The 328-nt window shown below is 60.7% G+C and overlaps 1 protein-coding gene across 1 annotated transcript; it reads right to left on the bottom strand.

Moving 5' to 3' along the window:
• On the bottom strand, positions 1-328 carry DQ04_15061010 (hypothetical protein; the record flags this gene model as incomplete). Its single annotated transcript, XM_009317253.1, has 1 exon — positions 1-328. A coding segment is annotated over one exon (328 nt), but the record flags the coding sequence as incomplete, so codon positions are not given.

A 328-nucleotide genomic window follows, 5' to 3' on the forward strand; every position in this document is an offset into this window, starting at 1 on the left:
TCACAAGAGGAGCATGAGCGCCAATGACATGTTATCCCCCCCTGGGGCTATTGCTTTTGGGCAGCAAAACGTGGCGCCGCCTTTGCGTAGTGTATCCAAAATGACCTTTTGCAGAGCTTTCTCCACGGCGGCGTTAAACTCCTCCTGGGCCTTCGCCGTGGCGTCTGCGCTTGGGCGCTCAAGGAGCAACGGCTGCACCACCTCATCCACGCGGGCGGCGACGTGCGCAATACATTGAAGCTCCCACGTGCCATCCGAGCCGACAACAACAAGGTCGTACGGCACAACGTTGCCCTCCACCCAACCGGTAGGCGGCGGCGGGGGAATG

Source organism: Trypanosoma grayi (genome assembly GCF_000691245.1).
Source record: "Trypanosoma grayi strain ANR4 Tgr_1506_V1, whole genome shotgun sequence".
Classification (NCBI taxonomy): Eukaryota; Euglenozoa; class Kinetoplastea; order Trypanosomatida; family Trypanosomatidae; genus Trypanosoma; species Trypanosoma grayi.